Genomic DNA, 16,021 nt, shown 5'->3' with positions numbered 1-16,021 from the left:
CCGGTGACAATAAAATCTATTCATTTTGAGCGTTTCTTGTGTTTTCTTGGTGTGCTTCTAATATACTGTGTACACACAGAGTGGTGCCAAATGTCTCACTCAGCTGAAGTATGAAGGCCTCCAAATTCTTACCTTTTCATTACTCCATTGTTATTACTGCACATTAATACTTGAAACTGGACGTTTAAAAGACAAGAAAAAGTAGGTCTTCATGTTTTCAAACATCTGCATCCAGTCCATTTCAGTGGACTGGATGCAGATGTTTGAGCAATGAATAGGAGATAAAATTTGCAGGTTTCTTACAAATGTGCGAAAACAAATTTCATCTGATCATAAATTAGTTGTCCATAAATGATTTTGTCTAGAAAATGTACCCGACATAAACATCTTCCTTTTATTGAGGATAACAGGGTTTTATTGTATTACACCAAAAGAACTACACCTGCAGTATCCTCACAACCCACCAGGGGGCTGCAGCTATTGTAGGGTGACCAGATACTGTACTTTTATCTGGAACTTGTTCTTTCTTCTCACAAAATGAAATAGTGTCCCATATTCTGATCTAGTTCACGAGCACATGTCTCCAAATAACGTTTTCTCTTTGACATTGTCTGTGCATTCCTACTGAAACTCAGAGATGAAATTTGGAAATAAGATTGCAAATTTGCAGTAATATTGCAGAAGACCAGTGACAAACTTTAGCATAACTGTCCTTCATATTCCTCATGCCAAATCTGTTTATCTGCCTCTTAGCATTAGTACGGTGTCCCACACAAACACACTCATTAATGTTGTTGGGATCCTGTCACGAACCTATTCACTCCAGCAACTATCCACAGAGCTGACGCACACACATAAAGCAACATCTATTAACTTCCATTTATGCTCATAATAAATTAGAATTGAGGATGTGGTTGTAAAGCTGTGTGTGTTTAAGCTATTTATTAATGATAATAGTAATATTTATTACTATTTTCAAAGAACCTAATTTTGTTCTCTGCTTTCAAAACTTCTTTCTGGTGTTATCCATCTGTTTGTTTCCTAAAGCGAGAGGCACAGGCCCCTTGTGTATCATGGTATGTTCACATCTGTTGCAGTCATTAAACCACCAGCTCACTTCCACTCCGGGATCCAGGTCACAGGTCTAGACCAGAGCTGCACTGGAATACATACAACAGAGAAAAAACCCTCTTGCCCCCATCGCTAATGTATTTTGCTTACTGATTGTACTTTAGTTGTTGCCAGTAGAGTGTTAGTGGGGCAGCACTGTACTTTTATTTTTGCTTCTGGAGGTACTTTATTACTAAATGAGTGATTTCCCCTTTGGATTTTTAACACGATGGCATTCATCTTTGTTGTTATTCTTTATCTTTTTTGGTGGTTACGCAGGCTAACTGCTGATTAGCAGGTTGAATATAGTGCATTATCAAATAAACCACATGAAGATATCACTCTGCAAATAAGCGACAACCTATTATTTTCTCCCTACAGGACTATATTAATTTAAAGTGACTCAACACATTATCACCAGTTTCAATGAAAATCTTATTACCAAAGAAATCCACCCAGATATGAGTGAAACTCACACTTCTAAACTGGCCACAGAGGAAACCCATTTAAATCAAGTTAAAAGGTCAGACTCACTGTCCCGACACTGCTTAGTATAATGCTGATTCTTGATTTTTAGATGTTTGGAATATTTGTGTGTTGTGCCAACTAAATCTACATAACTGCATTTGTTGTGAGCTACTTCAGTTCAGATTGTTTGGGAAGAACTATGCTAAGGTCTTCATAAAGTCCAGTTGTCTCTCTTCCAGCTGGACTCTGTCATGCACGACAAGTCTGATGTGGTGAGTCCAAGGAAAGACTCTGACTGCTTGTCCAGAGAAGCTTTCCGTGAATAAGCAGCAGAGCGACTCCATACCGTTTATGGAAATTTAAATCTTGTACTTGGAGTAGTCCAAGTATTATGCAAACTCTGTTTATTCTGAGCTCACAGAACTCAGAATAAAGAAACACTGTTCACTTTTACTGAAAAATGCAAAACGCAGAGAATCAAACAGAAAGCTACTTTGCCTGTTTGGTCTCTGAACAGCTTTAAGGGAGCAGAGAGAAGAACCACATCCGCTACTGATTGGTTGTGTTATTGTCATTACAACAGAACTTCCCCCTCACCCCGTCCTTCATACAGGCCCAGGGTTTCTTTTCACCAAACAAGAGGAAATGGTTTTTCCATATGTGCTCTACATAGACTAACATCCCAAACTCTGTCTTTCTGACAAATATAATCATAGACATTTAAAGTGATTCTACAGTCTTTTAGATATAGTTTGTCAACATCGCTGTGAAATATGTACTCAGTATAAAATACTGCACTTTTCTTTTGTTGCATATTTCACAGCAGTTTCTTTAAACCAAAATAAAACCTTAGATGTGTAGCCATGAAAAATAATACTTTGCACAAATTATGAATTATGTGCCTTAGAAATCAGTCCTTGCTGTTATAACAGAAGTGAGTAAGATGTTGTTTAAATACCACTAGTTATAGATGCTATGTAACTTTAATAAAGTTAAATATTTGGGTAAAGTGAGCTTCCTGAATGTGTGTAGATATATTAGGTCAACTGATGACCTTCAAAATCAGTTGTGCATCTTTTGTGTCTCATTTTGTGGAGCAAATGTTGTACTAGAAGATACCAAGTATAGTGAGTATAGTTACTCAACAAATGTGCATATGTACCAGAAACTTGTCCATTTATTTCATCCAGCCACCTTATGGTAGACTGTCCCAAACATGTAGCACAGGATCAGTGAGGATTAAACAGCAGGTAGCAGTGTTTCATACAGTTCATACAGGTGAGCTCTTACATTTGTTGAAACATTTTTATTTTATGGTTAGCAAAAAAACAAAACAAACTACACTACAGATTTTTATTTATTTATTAGACATTCTGGAGCAGTTATATTACTCTCTTTGTGGGTGCTACATATAAACTACATATGAAACACAACCGCTTTAATCTAAGCAACAATAAAAATACTTTTTATGTTACCACTTGTAGCATTCCTTAGATAAATTATTGCACAATGAACAGACTGCAAATACAATCAGATTACTCTTAAATCCTTCTTTGGAGTATTTTGCTATAGAGCAGCATGGTGAAGCTGTGCTATCCACATGTTTTAGGCCCTAATTTAATTAGTATCTTGAGCATCTCTGTCATAACTCCAGACAAACTATTGGGAAACCTCATCATTATGAATCTGTTGTGGCAGAGTCAAACTTTTACTTCATGTAACCCCACTGCGTAATCTGCGCGGTGGTCTAACCTATATGTTTCATGCAAATATGGACTGCATAGATTTGATCCAAAGTCTTGAAAAACAGCCCCAGCCCCCACCCCAGGGCGCTCTCCCTGCTCCGCCTCACCACCACCATCCTGGCCGAGAAGTTTTCCCTGTTTCTTCAGGAGACTTTCTCCTCCTCCATCCGTCCACCGCTTCGCTTCTTTTCACTCTTCATTTGAGCAACAAAGCACATCCGGCCATGTTCTTTGCACCTCTCCTGTTTGCCTCTTTGATGTCGCTCGCCGGTGTGTGCTCCGGAGGCTCGGACGCGCCCCGGGGTGTCGCGGTCGGCTTCGTCTTTGACCTGAAAGCGAAGTGCGAGCCGCCGTGCGAACACGCTGGAGTCTGCATCCGCAACAACACATGCTTCTGCTCCCGGGGCTACGAAGGAGAGACCTGCCAGTATGGTGACGTGACAAACCTTTTATCTGCGCGTAATTTCAAATTCTGATGATGGCACAGGGAAGACCTCGTGCCAAGCTCAGCTATGAATAAATGGTTTAATGTGCCACTTTATTTATTGACCCAGTTTATGACTAACTTATTTTGTTGCAAATTAATTTAAAGTGACGAAGACTTCTGAGAAAGAAGGTCAAAACTTTGAAGCCTATTAAAAAAACTGTGGTGGATAATTTTGCAGCCAACTGTGATCCCAAATGTAAAAATGGAGGAGTGTGTCTTCGCCCTGGAAAATGCAGATGTCCTCCTGGATTTGGAGGAAGATATTGTCACAAAGGTAAACGAGTTCATGGGAGCGGGACAGTTCTAATACATTAAGTGTATTAACACGTGTGTGCGTGCCATGATGACAGTTATTCTTTGCTTTTGGTGTATTTTCCTGCTCTATTCATTTGTATTCAGTTTACTATTATTCAGAATACTACACACAGTTTTCAGCTGTTGCTCACGTACTGCCTCATTTGTTTGTCTAAGTTCTTAAAACATTTTATGGATTAGATTTTTTTAAATGTGTTTTATTAAGTTTATGAATGCATAAGTCAATGCATTCCAACAGAATGGTGTGTAGTGAAGAATTTCCTGGGTGCTTTGGGGAGTTTATACCCAAATTAACTTAAATCTTTTGTGGTATGGTAAAAATATCTCATGAACAGTGTGTGTGTGTGCGTGTGTGTGTTTTGCAGTGACGTGCGATGGGGGATGTTGGAACGGAGGAGAATGCACCGCTGTCAACGGCGTGGCCAAGTGTATCTGCCCTTCAAGCTGGGCCGGATCAAAATGCCAGGAGGGTTCGTGGCTGTATCTAATTACCCAATTAACACAGGAGGTCAAAGGTGCCAAATGGAGCTGTTCATCAGCTGCAGACATTAGTGGATGTTTAAGGCTTTTTATGGCTCCAAGAAGCTGTCACCAAGGGAAGCAACAGTCAGTCTGACTTAGTGGATGAGGCAGACATGCAGGTGTAACAACTGGAGAGCTGTGGTGAAGTTTGTAATATTGGCAGAAAACTGCAGTTCAGTTTGAACTGGAAAAAAAAAACAGCAAAGATTGAAAAGCCAATTTTTTATATGTCTACCAAGATTTTTCTTCAAATGAAACTCAGACTTGACTTTTTAGTGATGAAAATCTGTTGTTAGACTGCTTCCACTAATGCATTCTCCATGTGAAATTAAGGATCTGTTGGACTAGCAATCCGTCTTCTGTGGTCTAGATGAAATATTCAGCCTTGCTGCTCTTCTAGGATTAAAGCTGTTTCATTCATTAGCTGACTCGATGACATTTTCCATATTTGCTAACATACACATTATACACATTGGGTCATTGGCACCGGGAGGGCTTAAATCTAATATGAACTCCTTCTCTTATATGCATGGCACTAATTTTACAAGTACACCATCAACATAAAACCACAATTAACTTAGCAACCAACACAACAGACCAATCACTTGCTAAACATAATGTCATAGGATAGTTACATATGTAGTTAAGCAGGAATCATAAAGGCCAGGATGATGCTTGAGCAAGTGAACCATATGCTGAAGTGCTGCAGGGACCTGCAAAGCTCGGTGGGGTTTGTAGATAATAATAGTGAAGGCCTGATCTCTGCCTGTCCACTCTTTACTGTCACCGTCCAATAAAGGCTGAAAATGCCTGAAAAACGTCACGTGCATGTACCAATGGTACATTACAGCCGCTACTGCCACTGTATGGTCTGACCAATGTCAAATTTTCACATTTGACTTTTGCCTGAATTAAATAAAAATATGTTCACATGTGTTCACAAAGCACAAACTTTTATTGTAAGTTTTTCTTTTTCATATTTCTGTTCCACGCTGAGCAAACCCCTCTATGGTTTGTTTCCCATGCAGCAATTTGTCCCCAGGGCTGCAGGAATGGAGGGCTGTGTGTGGCTCCAGGAATCTGCAGCTGCACGGAGGGATGGTTGGGTGGTGCCTGCCATATGGGTGAGTACACTGTTCCCAAAGACCGATAACGTTTTGCTGCGATGAGACTGGGTTAAATAATCGAGGAGTCTCAGATGTACGGAGTCGTGTTATGACCCCAATTCTGATGCTGGCCCTTCACTGGGAGCATTTATTCCTTATGATAAAGTCTTTTTCATTTCATCCAGTTCCAGTACTTTCTGCTCTCTTGACTACATTGCACCATTCTCACACCAGTGCATTTTACATACCCGATTTTTCTCTTTGCACCTTGGATTTGCTTTTCAGCTTAGTGTATTTCCAGATGTCACAACACTTCACACCTTTGAGACCAGCTGCTGGAGTTTATGATGCTAGAATTTACAAGCTCTTCACTCATTTCCCATTCCCCTGGTTTTACAAATAGTACCTGTGCTTTTGTTTTCTTTTGTCCGTAGCTGTATGCAGTCAGCCCTGCTTGCACGGAGGGAAGTGCGTTTCTCCCAACAAATGTCGCTGTCGACCTCCTTTCTCTGGACCTCGCTGCGAGGAGAGGAAAAAGTCCCACTAGTGCACCCAAGGATCAAACAATGTTGTGGGGGTGATTATGTTTTTATACTGGGACGTAGTTAGTTTTACAGCAACTGTGTGGAAAAGATGGATGTAGCCACTATGATGTCACCCTTAAAGTTAGTGAAGACCCATCTTGGGAGTTTTAGAAACAGGCTGGAAACACCATAAAACGTACCCTCTTTCTCACCTATTTTACTGTAAATGTGAATATAACTTGCAAATTTGACATCATGCTGTAGGCAATAAATCTTTTTATAGACTTATACACAGTCAGACCGTGGGATTTGTGGTCTCAGTGATCTCTTTTAAAAAGCAGCTAAGAAGTCATCTTTTCAAACTTCCCTTTGGGTATCATTTATGTCTTTATTTCTAGTGTTTTGTTGTGAAGCACTTTGTAATGTTTATCTTGAAAGTGCTATATATAAAAACAATTTTACTTTAACTTTTGCAACCAGTTGGCCCCTGCTGTTCATTAGAAATGAGGCTGGTTTAAGGTACATCAGCAGTGGTTTCACATTTCAGACAAAACGTTCATCCCTCTTTTTATATAAAGTGTACCGTTTTAGTTTGTTTTTATTTTTAAATATTGAATGTGTTTTATGTTGTATAAACACACAATATACTGTAATTTGTCATTAAATGAAGAAAAAATAGACATTGTTTTTATTATAGTACCACCGTGTAATGTGGAACAAAATATAGGGCTTAATATATAGTACAGAGAGCGTAGAAAACAAGCCCTATATACAACCTCAACACCAGCGTTGCTTTCATCCATATTTGCCAATAAATGTATAACAAACTCAAACAGGCCTGATCGGGCAATATATTAATGACAGCAAATAAAGAAAACAAAACAAATGCAACTTTTGTTAATATGCAACATATTCATATCAAAGCCTTCATTATGCTTACTCAAGAAGCAGGCTCAAGCTGTTTTTTCCCCCTCATAAGATAGAAAGAAACAGTGCAAATCTAAAATGTGTGATGGCAATAACCTCCACCACGTTATTTTTCTTAACCAACTACTGTGTACGGCACACAGGCCTGCATAAAATACACTGTTAATACATTTAACAGATGGGTGTTACTTTGAGCCTTGAGGTAGTGATCTACACAGACAGGAAAAGACAAGTGCATATATCAAATCGCTCTGTTACAGTTCTAATGTGCACACAGCCACACATTACAGCACATGCCAGTATCCAAAGTCTCACTCATACACACCACAGGTTATGGTGCTTTCTTTGTTCTTTGTGGCTTCTTTAGTACATTCCCGTTTTGTTTGCCATCATGCCTGTGATGCCTGTGAAGTACAAAAATTTTTTTTTCATTTGTTTGGTGCCATTTTATTTGATGCAATGTCCCAAAATGTAGCCTGCAGCCCCCTAGTGGGCCAAGAAAGTACTGCATGTGCTCCATGGGGCTATTTGCAGTTAAAAAGTAAATTTGAAATAACCATAAAATATATATGATTAAATTTTTTTTTAAATTTTTCAAAAGTAATAAGAGGTTATAAAATAAAAGCAGTGTGTTAAATTCAAGGTTTTTCTGATGTATATTTGATCTGACTTTTTAAAAATATATCTTAACATTAGTAGAAAAAGACTGAATTGAATAGTGGTTATCAGCAGTCAGAAAGAATTAAACAGAGATTTTAAAAAAAAAAAAAAAAAAAAGGAACAGAAGATAAAAAAAATCAAAAAAATAAATACTGAGTTGTCCATTTTTTGAGATGCACAAAAGGTGCCTAATAGTTTTTTGGTGTGTCATTAATAGAGCTGGGCGATATGAGATTTTTTCATATCACGATATGTTTTTTTCATTTCAGGCGATAACGATATCTATCACGATATAAGCCAAATAACTATATTTGTAAGATTTAAATGTGCCGTTGCTCACAAGTAAAATGTGAAATAATCAGCAGCTTGTTTTTAAATATTTATTTCCCATAATAAGTTCAACAGGGTAGATGTACTTAAGGAACATGAGACTTTTTCAGATAAATAAAGGCAAATATTGCAAACTACACAAAAGGCAGCCGCTAAAGCGTTTAAGTTTCAAAATAGAACAAATGAAACAGACTAAATTGTCAATTCCACTTAGAAACAAAATATTAATTCTAAAAATAAATCTTAGTTTGTTTTACAGAAGAACAGACAAAACTGACTAACTTTTGTCAATATCAAATAAACTGAGAACTAAAAGGAAATTCTCAATCTCTCCTTGTTGTATAGCTGAGCTTTTCAAACAGTTTTAACAGTTACTTTAGTCTGACAAAAGCCGAATGACGAATTAGCGCTTCCAGTCAGAGACTGAGGCTACGTCCACACGTACATGGGTATTTTTGAAAACTGAGATTTTCCGTTTTCGTTTTAAAAAATAATCCCGTCCACACATAAAGGCAGAAATGAAGGAAAACGCTGCTATGAACATGCCAAAGCAGCAGGTGGCGCTAGATTCCTAACCGTGCAGAAATGTTGGCCAATCAGAAGTCTAGAAGCCTTGGTGGGAAAAAGTAAACAAAGCTGGGGCATAGAAGCAGAACCGAGTCGTATGTGTGGAGGGACAGTAACTGTGTGTATATGTAAGCATTTAAACACTGCAGAGAGTAGAATTAACAGTATTGTAGAAATTCATTTCACCGAAACAATAACGTGGCGCACAGTGTGACGCATGCACCAGTTTATTGTATTTCCAGACTTGCTTTCGGCACAATTTACAGTGCACGCTACTCTGTTTTTTGTCAGACTTGAAATAGCCGAAATACCTTCAAACTACGGAACTTCTATGGCTCTTCCGTTCGACAATCTCTCCGGCGTTGGAACCATCATCTGTTTTCTCTTCGGTCACGCTCGGTTGATTTTTCTAGTCGGCACACTCATTTCCTCCATTATGCGCTGGCTCCATTACCCGCTGGCTGCTTCCCAAACAAACACACGTGCGGCTTGGCACTTGCGCTGTACGTAACAAGTCACGCGACGTGACGCTGCGGCTGTGATTGGTTCGGCTCTGCGCTACTGAATTTGGATTGGCTGACCTTTTTTTTTTTTTTTTTTTTTAAGAGAACAAGAGCGGCGAGGTCTATCGCGATAGCTTAATTTCTCTATCGAGTAAAAGTTATATCGCGATACATATCGTTATCGTTCTATCGCCCAGCTCTAGTCATTAATATCACATTTCTCTTAAAGACACTATATATTTTTTGATTTATTTTTTAATAGCCTGAAATATTAAACAGAACTAAACATTTCAGTCATCTAGACCAACGATATTCATCTAATGAAGCTTTGTTCTATGACTCTATTGTAAATCTTATAAATCTATAAATCCTGGAGTTATCAGTGTTCTTTATGACTTTTCCCACCGGGATATGTTAACCATGACCCCATTTCTCACCTTTATTGCACAAGTCAGTCCGTTGTAACCTTTCCGACAGTGGCAGTAGTCAGGCAGCACACACCTGCCTCCGTTCAGACACCGCTGTTTACACACCGCTGGAGAGAAAGTCACAATTAAAACATTTGATCTATTATTGTTTTTCTTTTCATGGTCAATTCCTGTTAAACTCTACAATCAGAAAAGAGTCTTTTATTATAGTTCAGGCTGTCTGTTTGATTGTCATTTGGAAACACTTGAAACACATGATCAAAACAATTATCTGCAAAAAAGAACTTGAAGGAAAACCAACGATCATGTCTTCTACTTCATTATTTTAAACAAAGTGATCTCAGTCTGCAAACTCTCCAGGCCAGACTGCCTCTTGCCCTGTGACAGCTGGGATTAGGCTCTAACCTGCCCACGACCCTGAATGTGATAAGTGGAACGAAATGGATGGATGGATGAATTTCAATCTGCATGAAAATGTCTGTTTTTCCTTTGCTTGAGTTCATCTCTCCAAGAAGTATCCTGTAATGTGGTACAGTAGTTTTTGTGTATTTGTCCTGAGAGTTAAGGAGACAGCAGTTCTCCTTTTGGCAGAGGAACAGTTTAATTTGGTTCAGCAATAGTTCAGGAAAATTGGTTATAAAGTAGTCCTAGTTAAAGTATTTGGTATGTACCCTTTGCCAGATTTTACCTAAGAAAAAATTGAGCTGTTACTGAAGCTGTTAGTGATATTATTACATCTGAGGAACAGACTCACCTGTTTGACACTGAAGGCCTTCCCAGCCAGCGGGGCAGTGGCAGGTATTTGGTCCTACACACTCGCCACCATTTTTACACTTTTGTAGACACACAGCTAAAATAAGAACAGTGAGGGAGGCATGAACACCAAAGCAGCTTCTAAAAGGTTTTATCTCAGAAGCCCGACTGGACTGAACAGATAGGTAAAAGGTTAAAACCCAAAGTGCTGAGATTAGGCATTTGCAGGTCAGCCAGAAAAGATCTAGCCTCGCCTCTGTCAGTGCGCCCCAGGGCGGCTGTGGTTACACTGTAGCTTGCCATCACCAGTGTGTGAATGTGTGTGTGAATGGGTGGATGATTGTGTATAGTGTAAAGCGCTTTGGGGTCCTTAGGACCAAGTAAAGCGCTATACAAATACAGACCATTTACCATTTAGCTGTGCTACATTAAAACGAAAAAATAGGACTTTCTAGCCACTAAAATAATTTTTAAGAACCAAAAAATAAATAAATAAAGAAATAATGTTTGCCTGGAAGCCTGAATTCAGGGCAGAAAAGCTAACACCTTTTGGTTTTTAAGTATCTCATCTTCCTTCATTTTATGTAGTTCTTGTTAAAAGTGGATGCCGTCTTGAGGGCAAGATGATTTAAAAGATTTGCATGAATAAAAGTCATGCATATGCATATTCATATGAATATTAAAATATAAATTGTGCACTGTTATTAGGAGACAATTTGTAAACTTTTTAGAGAATTTCTTACAACAACTACTGTGTATGACTTCTTGTTAGTTCTTGTGAGTGCTATTACCCAACCCCACCTAAACCTAAACCAAAGTATAAGAAATGAAGCTGATTGAATTACATGTTTTTTGGAGCTATAGCTGGTAATTTTTTATTTGTTGTGTATTTTATGTGTATCAAGACATCCATGCATCACTCACGTATGTTACACCTCTTCCCTCTCCATCCAGAAGCACAGGAGCAGGTGTTGGGTCCCACACACTTGCCTCTGTTCATGCACATAGGCTCACACACACCTGGAACAAATTAAAACCCAAATGTTTAAATTGTGAGCTGTTACTTTGAACAGTACTTCAACTATTTAGGCTGTGATATCACTTACTCTTTTGACACCTTTTTCCTGTGTAGCCTTCAGGGCAGGAGCACACGTTGTTTCTCATACATTGACCTCCATTCTTGCAAGGAGGATTGCAAACAGCTGAAAGACAGCAATATTAAACTGTGAGGAACCCAGAAAATGCACATTTCAATCAGACTGAAGCTTAGAGATTGGATTTTATAGCAACATTGATATGACTTAAAAGAGAGGAAATGCAACATTTAGGTGTGTTTTGTTGAAAAAGCATCACTTCACTTCTTTCAGGCATTCTCAACAGATGTTAGCTATTATGAAAGATAAACAGAGTCAAGAAACTATTTGAAACCTCAGTAAGCTGAATATGTTTGTAACTAGGGCACAGCCTGTTCACAGAGATTGCAACCCCAGTTACTTTCTACCATGGTACAGCATTTTGCCAGTGGGTGTCCTAAATGTGTAAAATATGTATGCCGCTGTTTGAAATATTAGCAAAAATATGCTAATCATTGACTTAAATGATCTCACACTCTGCACAGTTCTCACTCCTGTCTGCAAGTTACTAGTAGATGCCATTAACATTACTTGCAATGTGCAGAGAAGAGAGACAAACCTACAGAGATTTCTGCAGTTTAATAAATGTATGCCAGTGAGTTTTGCTGTTTCAAACAGAAAGCAGCCTCAGGCTTTTGCTAGTTTTAATAAAAATGAAAGTCAGTCTGTACAAATTGCTGGAAATATTTGACTATAATTCCTCATTGTATTAATCATTGTATGTATTCATCACAAGCTTACCAATTTGACACTGGGAGCCAAAGAAACCACTGGGACAGGCACATACGTTAGGCTTAACACAGGTTCCTCCATTCAGACAGACGGGTTTACAGAGAGCTGCAGGTGACGTAAGGTACAAAAAGCTTTATTAAGAGCCAACATATGTACTTTTAGATTTACAGTATAAATAAGAGAAAAGGTTCCTGCAGTACTGATATATTTTGAGTACTTATGTGCAAGTCAGATTGAGTTTTGTGCCACTTAATTATGCTGTCAGAATTAAACACTCTAACAGAAGGAAGCTGCAGTCTGAATGCATGCTTAGCTACAGGTCGTGTTTCTTGCCTGAGTTGCATGTCGGTCCGTACCAGCCAGGTTGGCATTTGCAGACATCGGGAGAAACGCACACGCCTCCATTTTCACAGTGCCTGTTACACACCACTGACAGACATAAATCATGTAGTGCAATCCTAGATTAAACCGACCCACTTAAACAAAAGGGGTACTGATCGATGCATTGTGGAGGTTTATGTAAAATGTAAAAACGATGCAAAAACACTTAAGTCACATCTCACTGATTTCACATCGTGGTCCCACGTAGCCGTAGGAGCAGGTACAGAGGTTTCTAGCCAGGCAGGTACCTCCATGCTGACAGGGCGGCTCACAGCTCGCTGAACACAAACAGTGACACTCCTCAGTGTTCTGCGAGCAATTCAAGTATGTAAGCAATGCAAACCAGTCGGCAGTTTTGACTGGTTTGACTATGACTCCAGGTTACCTTCCTCACAGGTGGGCCCTCCGTAGCCTGCAGGACATTTGCACACATTTGGTTTCACACACTTCCCCCGGTTTTTACAGTCAGGCCGGCAAATGGCTGGGATGAAAGGAAACTGTCAGCTTTAAAAAACACAACTAGACCCTGAGATATAAGAGCCAAATCCAGAGGCGAGTGTGATTTCATTAGCTCGCGCTCTGTTTCTCACCTATGTGGCAGCTGTATCCAGTGTAGCCGTCTTTGCAGGTACAAGTGTTTGGTAGAGTGCACTCCATGTTCTGCCCACACGGATACCTGCAAACAGCTGAAAACAAAGTACATTTATGAGTATGTTTCAGTACTCAAAAAGTTGCCCAATTGAGGATTCATTTCATCATTTCAGACCAAGACCACGCAGAGCTAACCAAAATCCACCATGACTATAAGGTACAATTGTGCGATAACATTAAATACTGAAGCACTTTGTGGTACAAAATATCACTTTTTCACCTTTACTGAAAAATGTATGCCCCTTGCAAAAGTTTTTTTTTGCAAGAGCCAAAGTTGCAAGAGCTTTTTCACCAGAGCCAAAGGAAAATCAATCAACATTGTTATCAAAATCATTTCTTTAGCACTTTTGTTGTCAGTTTAATTTATTCAGTCATGAAAAGTAGAAGTATAAGACCACTTTACCTTTACATGTGACTCCATCTCCGGTGTAACCGTATGGGCAGCGGCCACAACTGAAGGACCCAGATACTTTGGGCTCACAAGAGACACCCGGGAAGCAGGGAGAGTCAGCACAGGTCACGTGGGGAGCTGCTGACCCCCATCTGATCCCCGTGGAGAGGTCAGGGGTCAAATCCACCCCACTGGGCTGACCCCTGTGGACAGTGGGAGCAAATGTTCTGACTGTGGTTTGATCCTGTGAAGTCGCTGTGCTTTTTCTGTCAGCAGGAGAAAGTCTCCTGATATTTGTTGCTTCTGGTCTCGTTCTCCTGTCAGGAGGTCGTCTGTTTGAGGAGGAAGTGGAATTTGATCTGGTGACGTGAAAATAACTGTCTGCTCCACTGGTGACTGTCCCCTGAGCTGTTAGAGGACATGACTTACAAAGTCATAGAAATACAGGCTTTATTGTCAACATTATTCAAAACATTCCACTTATATATTGCTGGATAATAGCCAGAAAAACTTTAGACTTGTCTTACTTTCACAGACAAGCATTTAAACAATTTTGTAAACAAAATCAGATGAAGAAATGGAGGCAAAATATACACATATACCCAGCTTATTTCATTCGTTTACAAGGTGCACAAAGCCAAAGGTGCATAAATTGCTCCACTCTCACCTGCTGATGTACATTTCTGGCCATTTCCTTGCAGACCAGCAGGGCAGGGTCCACAGACGAAGCCTGCTGAAACATGGATGCTCTCGAAACACTGCACTCCTGGGTAACACGGCCCTCTGGAGCATGGCGACGGTTTGGACCTCAACGAAACCTGTGGTACCCTCACTGGTGTCACCACCGCTTCAACCACAGACTCTCCTTCAAAACAAATAGAATGTATAAATGTTCTCTAAGGCAGAACTACACATAACTATACAAATAAAATGTAGACTTACTCATGCAGTTTTTCCCATCACCGCTGTATCCTTGTGGGCACGATCCACAAAAAAAAGAGCCTACCGTGTTGTTACAGCCCACCCCAGGGAAACAAGGCTGTGAGACACACTCGTCTATATCCTCTCTGCATGTACGCCCTGACAACACATGAAACAGCAGACCTTATGAGGAAACACGGAATCAATTTCAATAAATAAACAAATATTTAAAATCATAAATTTGCTAAGAAGAGGAAAACAGGAGAGTAATTATACGGCAAATTTGTAAATTGTTTGCATCGTTTGGTTTGGTGCTTCATTTGGGATCATTTTTTATCATAAATAAAGCTGTTCCAAGTTTTTTCTGATGAAAACTTGTTTCTCTCTTGCAGGCATTTAAGAATTTTACACAGATTGAACTGCAGCTGACAACACAAATCACACATTAAAAAGTCTTTAACCCGCCAGCTTCCAACAAAGTCCTCAGCTTCAATATTTTCCACTGTTTATATGTGTATACAGCTTACATGTGGGCCTCCATCTCGAACACAGTAAGCTCACGATGTGACTAAACCTGAGCTCCAGTGACTAATTTAAAGCATTTATTTGAATGTAATAAGTCACTCAAGTATAAACACAAAGTCAAAGCTGTAACCAAAATATGGCTCTATCTTTAAAGGAGGTTCTCAAAAGAAAGTCAGCACAAAACTCAAGTATCTGCATTCAGTTTATAGTATTTCAGGACAGATAGAGTTTTATTGTGAGCACTCAGAACTGTAAACCATCTATTTAGTTACGCAGTTACACCCAAAGGAGTGTCTCGCAGTCATGTTACAACATTTCTCAGTACTGGACTGAATGAGTGGAATGCAATACAAAGGCGTCATAATTATGCAGGAATTACAGTACAGTTAGTGCCGTAAGGACCACAGGTAAAATAATATTCAAAAGATTAATCCTCCGTGTAGTTAAAGGAAACGGCTGACCTGTCATTCCAGGTGGGCATACACAGGAGAAGGAGTTGAGCCCATCTATACAGAAACCCAATCTGCAGGGATTTGGTTTACAGTTGTCTATGTCCACCTCACACCTCCTCCCTGTAAATCCATCAGGACACACACACACATATTCCCCACTGCCGGCAGGGAGGTTGACGCTGGCGACACATGAAGCAGCATTCAGGCATTCACAGGAGCGCACAAACACCTAGAGAGGAAAAGGTTTCTTGTCATTTAGACATCTGAACTTAAGTCACACAGGTTTATGATCTTAGACACACTGAACAAGACACATGAATGTAGTTACAGAAATCAGAAAACAAAAACTCAGAGTGTACAGAGACACTCAGGGTCCAGTCAGTATAATCA

The 16,021-nt window shown here is 39.5% G+C and overlaps 2 protein-coding genes across 2 annotated transcripts in view; one reads left to right on the top strand and one right to left on the bottom strand.

The window, feature by feature from the left end:
- Nucleotides 1–3,334: 3,334 nt before the first annotated feature.
- Nucleotides 3,335–7,110, top strand: seraf (Schwann cell-specific EGF-like repeat autocrine factor). The gene is made up of 5 exons (XM_085366669.1): nucleotides 3,335–3,755; nucleotides 3,989–4,084; nucleotides 4,491–4,595; nucleotides 5,676–5,771; nucleotides 6,188–7,110. Exons 1-5 carry the CDS (start codon nucleotides 3,335–3,337, stop codon nucleotides 6,298–6,300), a joined length of 831 nt encoding a protein of 276 aa, XP_085222795.1. The 3' UTR covers nucleotides 6,301–7,110.
- Nucleotides 7,037–16,021, bottom strand: part of vwde (von Willebrand factor D and EGF domains) — a 28,197-nt gene continuing 19,212 nt past the window's right edge. The window contains exons 18-31 of the mRNA XM_085366670.1: nucleotides 15,641–15,860; nucleotides 14,676–14,813; nucleotides 14,401–14,598; nucleotides 13,746–14,141; nucleotides 13,282–13,377; nucleotides 13,077–13,172; nucleotides 12,874–12,969; nucleotides 12,644–12,739; nucleotides 12,320–12,415; nucleotides 11,552–11,647; nucleotides 11,370–11,465; nucleotides 10,447–10,542; nucleotides 9,702–9,799; nucleotides 7,037–7,608 (exon numbers count right to left, since the gene is read on the bottom strand). Of these exons, the coding sequence (XP_085222796.1) occupies nucleotides 7,594–7,608; nucleotides 9,702–9,799; nucleotides 10,447–10,542; nucleotides 11,370–11,465; nucleotides 11,552–11,647; nucleotides 12,320–12,415; nucleotides 12,644–12,739; nucleotides 12,874–12,969; nucleotides 13,077–13,172; nucleotides 13,282–13,377; nucleotides 13,746–14,141; nucleotides 14,401–14,598; nucleotides 14,676–14,813; nucleotides 15,641–15,860 (1,833 nt within the window). The 3' untranslated portion in view covers nucleotides 7,037–7,593. The remainder of the gene's footprint in view (nucleotides 7,609–9,701; nucleotides 9,800–10,446; nucleotides 10,543–11,369; nucleotides 11,466–11,551; nucleotides 11,648–12,319; nucleotides 12,416–12,643; nucleotides 12,740–12,873; nucleotides 12,970–13,076; nucleotides 13,173–13,281; nucleotides 13,378–13,745; nucleotides 14,142–14,400; nucleotides 14,599–14,675; nucleotides 14,814–15,640; nucleotides 15,861–16,021) is intronic.

This window comes from Diplotaxodon limnothrissa, linkage group LG11, assembly GCF_057381915.1.
Source record: "Diplotaxodon limnothrissa isolate DT_005_m linkage group LG11, D_limnothrissa_male_GT1.1, whole genome shotgun sequence".
Taxonomy (NCBI): Eukaryota; Metazoa; Chordata; class Actinopteri; order Cichliformes; family Cichlidae; genus Diplotaxodon; species Diplotaxodon limnothrissa.
The sequence above is the reverse complement of the archived record's forward strand: the minus strand, read 5'-3'. Positions and strand labels throughout refer to the sequence as shown.

Excerpts from the sequence above, each read along its gene's own strand:
- seraf (XM_085366669.1), top strand. The coding sequence starts at position 3,335 with ATGTTTCATGCAAATATGGACTGCATAGATTTGATCCAAAGTCTTGAA. Across the intron at positions 4,085-4,490 it reads AGGAAGATATTGTCACAAAG|TGACGTGCGATGGGGGATGT; the intron begins GTAAACGAGTTC and ends TGTGTTTTGCAG. Across the intron at positions 4,596-5,675 it reads CGGATCAAAATGCCAGGAGG|CAATTTGTCCCCAGGGCTGC; the intron begins GTTCGTGGCTGT and ends TTTCCCATGCAG.